The sequence below is a fragment of the Cryptotermes secundus genome, unplaced genomic scaffold, assembly GCF_002891405.2.
Source record: "Cryptotermes secundus unplaced genomic scaffold, Csec_1.0 scaffold4357, whole genome shotgun sequence".
In the NCBI taxonomy this organism is placed as follows: domain Eukaryota; kingdom Metazoa; phylum Arthropoda; class Insecta; order Blattodea; family Kalotermitidae; genus Cryptotermes; species Cryptotermes secundus.
The window spans coordinates 11,699-15,822 of record NW_019730038.1 but is presented as its reverse complement, the minus strand read 5'-3'; the positions used below and the strand labels follow the sequence as shown (position 1 = coordinate 15,822).

Here is a 4,124-nt window from a genome sequence, read left to right as displayed (position 1 = left end):
CGGTAGTGATTGTTTAAGTTGCTCGAACATTTTTCGATGGTATGCTGTATTTCGTGACGGCAAGGAGGACACTGTAGACGCTCCACGTGCATCAAAGCCGAGAACAAGTCGTACCGAAGAAAATGTGAAACAGAGTGACCGAAATCCTTGCATCAGACAGATGTGTTTCTGCAAGACTCATCGAGGAACTTTTGGGAATACCAAAAAGTACTGTGCATCAAATTTCGACCGAGGATTTGGGCAGACGGAAGGTCTGTGTGCGGTTTGTACCGCACGCGCTGTCAGGCGATGAAAAACATACCAGAGTGGAACACTGCAAGGACATGTTACGGTCGTACTGTGCATCAAATTTCGACCGAGGATTTGGGCAGACGGAAGGTCTGTGTGCGGTTTGTACCGCACGCGCTGTCAGGCGGTGAAAAACATACCAGAGTGGAACACTGCAAGGACATATTACGGTCGGTCCAAAGTGATAAAAATTTACAAAATCGATTGTTACTGGTGACGAGACATGGTGTTTTCAATATGAGGCTCTCACAAAGCGGCAGAGTGCAGCGTGGTTGAGCCCAAAGAAAGTGCGCATGCAAAAGAGTCGAGTAAAGACGCTGCTAACTGTTTTCTTCGATTCCAAAGGAATCATTCACAAGGAATTTCTGCTAGAAGGTCAGACAGTGAATTTTTATTATTGTCTTGGAGTTCCCAATCGTTTACGGGCGAGAATTCTTCGAATTCGACCCGAATATCGAGAGTAAGGTTCCTGGTCGCTCCTCCACAACAATGCCTCACCCCACAAATCGAAGATCGTGCGCGATTTTTTGGCCACAAAAGGGATCAGAGCCCGTGATCATTCTCCGTATTCGCCAGATTTGGCTCCAGCAGATTTCTGGTCGTTCCCAAAAGTTAAGTTGGCGATGAAAGGAGACCGTCACGACACCATCCAGGACATCCAAAGGGAATGTACCGCAGTTTTAAATGCGATTCCACAAAAGGAGTACAGTGACTGTTTTCGAAAACTTTTCAATCGATTCCAGCTATGTATAGATTAAGATGGATACTATTTTGAATAAAAATAGTGAAATTTTGAAAATTTTTCACATCTTGTATTTTTAATGAACACAGTCCTAACAGAACCTGGACACACTGTGTAGTGTACATAGGTAGGTGAATTGTTACAGACCATGCTCGGAGTTCACATTAGCGCCACTAATGATATTTTAAATACCTCTTCATCGTTTCAACAAGACTTCAGGCTTACAAGTTTTTCGAGATTAAAGGTGAATATGTAAGTGATCACTTTTTGAAGATTGTGTGGTTGCGGCATATTGTGAAACCTGTATTTTGTATCACTACTCTTCCATCTTATAAACCCCAGTTTGGATTTCCTAATGGCTTTGCCAATATTGGGGCCCGCTCGCTCCTGCCTGAGGCCTCCTCTACGTCTTGTGTACATTATGGCCTACATCCGGCCTTGATTTTCCATCCATCCCAATCTTGATGACGATGAACATCTTGACATTGGCCAACCCCCACCCCTCATCAATCCCTTTGTCTTTACTCTTTCTTTCCTCTCGTTTCATTTCTGTCTTCCATTCGCTGACTTTGCTTTTCACAGTAATCAGTTTTGCCGTAGAACAGAGGAGTTCGAAATGACGTTTGTACCACAGCCAATATGTTTGAAAGTTGGAAATAAAGCTCGGATGATTTGATTGCCATTCCGTTATAGGTATGAAAGGGTTTGAAAGGAAGTGGTCGTGGCCTGCTCGAAGTATTATCCGATTTGCCATTAGGGGGACTAAAGTAAACATGGATAACCTGAGGTTAGCTGTTTCCGCGGTGTAGATTGGAACCAAGCACCTCAAATGCAAGTCTAGGAAATTACCGCTACACTAACCTGCTCAGTTATGATTTTATTTAATAATTTATATAATGTTCGTAAGTAATTCGTGAAATAAACATCAAACGTATTTTTAGTACAAGATTTCTGGGATCAAATACAGAAATTTAACTAACTAACTCCATGGAGCTGAGTCCTCCTTGAGAATCCGCCAGTCGCTCAGCTACTCAAGAATTGCCCAATATTTTATAGATCCTGAAGATTCATATTTGTGCTCAGTAGAGCTCTCCACTGGTCCCTATCCTGCGCCGCAGTATTCCAGTTCATACCACCCCATCCTGTTAGGAATCTGTGTTTATCATACTTTTAACGGGTATTTTTTTGTTGCAGGCAACATCAGGACCATGGCTGTTCTAGACCTTGAGTCCAAGCGTCACTATTGGCTGACGGTGTTCGCTCAAGACCATGGCGTAGTCCCCCTGCACTCAAGGCTTGAGGTTAGTGTAATTCTTATATCTCGTATATCGACACATTCATGTCATGCAGCATCCGTCCCTATCTCTGAATATCCTAGTCTTTCGTTTCACTTCGAGATGGGACACGTCTTGTGTGGTTCCGCATTCGTCACAAGGAACTCCATGTTGGCTCCACAGAGCCTGCGTGCATATTGCATAGGTTTATAGCTGTGCATATCTACTGGTATTGTTGCTGTTTTACTTTATGTTCGTCAAGAACATGACCGCCTCTGTGGTCTAGTGGTCAGAGTTCTTGGTTACAGATCCAGAGATCCCGGGTTCGATTCCGGGCTCTGCCAGATTTTCTGAGAAGTAGTGGGCCTGGAACGGGGTCACTCAAACTCGTGAGGATAATTGACATATTTCAGGGAACTAGCAGCTGCGGTCTAGAAAACCGAGATTAACGGCCGTGGGGATCCGTTACACTGACCACGCGACGCTCTCTATCCGCAAAATTTGACACTAACTTCCACGAAAAGCGGCGGTAGCTCAGTCGGTATAGTTCTGTTGCGGACTACAGGACACGGAGTTTAGTTTTTTTAGTAATAATCCTTTGTATGAGACTATCCGAAAACGGTAGCTTTCTCCAAAATATACATTTTTGGAAGCCGTGCCGATGTTCTTAGAAGGGCGTGAAGCGCCCATTTTGGTCGCGGTGATTAGGGAAAGTGGCCTTGGCGGTCTCACAATATCCCTCTCCTATTTTGAAGGTTCTTCGGAGTCGCATGGACAATGCTGTAAGTCTAATAGCGAAATAGAAAGTCTACCGCTCCTATAAGCCAGTTCCAACGATGAAGACCCACAGAGCCAGTTGAGGGTTTAGGAAGAAACCCTCGACGGTGGACATAACGGTTGGAGTTCGAGTCCCTGTTGTGCCAGACAATTTTCTTTTCCCCACATCCCTCAGACCGGTTCCAGTGTCCACTCAGCCCATATCCAATGGGTACCGAGGGTAAAGCGGCTGGGGCATGAAGCTGACCATTTAACTCCAACTAGTGCCGTGGTCACGAAAACGTGTATGTATAAATCCACTCCCCCATACGCCCTAATGGCGTAGTGCTTAATTAGTTAAGCACAGGGACAACTTTACCTCTCGTTGTTGGATGAAGCGGGCCAAGCCTCTGTGGAGGGTCCACAATAGCCGATATTGCTGATACTGCAACACGAAGTACATTATGCGCCAAAATATTTAGTACTGAAACTCGCGCATCTCGAACGCGCATGTGCGTTTGTCGACGGGACATAGCTCCAGCCGCACGTGTTCCCAGTAGTGAAAAGGAAGTTATGTTTTGCAGTTGTTGGAAATGGGTCTCTCGACGGAGGAAAAAGTATTCATAGTTGAGTATTATTCCCGCTCATACGGAAGTGGTCGCCAGACAGCTCGCGCTTCCTTGATTTTGAGCGGCCAGATGTTATCGTCCAGAAACCGCTACACAATACACGTGTGACGCTATGGTGTGCCGTCTCAGCACACAGTATATTAAGCCCCTATTTCATTGAGGATGAGGAAGGCAATGCTCTTACCGTCACCCAAGAACGCTACAGGGACATGGTGATCGGACCATTTCTTCAGGATTTGAGAAGTTTCTATCGTGCAAGGGGCCTTCGCAAGAATAGACCGTGGTATCGACAGGACGTCTTTTCATTTCAGTACTGTAATTTTGGCGTAAACTGTATTATCGAAAATTGTTTGTGAAGTCCAATTTCTTCTGTCCATGACTTTAGACTTAGCTGTTGTCTTCAGAATGCGTAGTAGATGTGGCCCGGTCTGCTGA

The 4,124-nt window shown here is 45.1% G+C and overlaps 1 protein-coding gene across 1 annotated transcript in view; it reads left to right on the top strand.

Moving 5' to 3' along the window:
* Window positions 1–2,086: 2,086 nt before the first annotated feature.
* LOC111865969 (protocadherin Fat 1) overlaps window positions 2,087–4,124 on the top strand; it is a gene marked incomplete at both ends in the record, with an annotated part of 7,171 nt that continues 5,133 nt past the window's right edge. Inside the window, one exon of the mRNA XM_023854413.2 lies at window positions 2,087–2,331. Within this exon, the coding sequence (XP_023710181.2) occupies window positions 2,087–2,331 (245 nt within the window). The remainder of the gene's footprint in view (window positions 2,332–4,124) is intronic.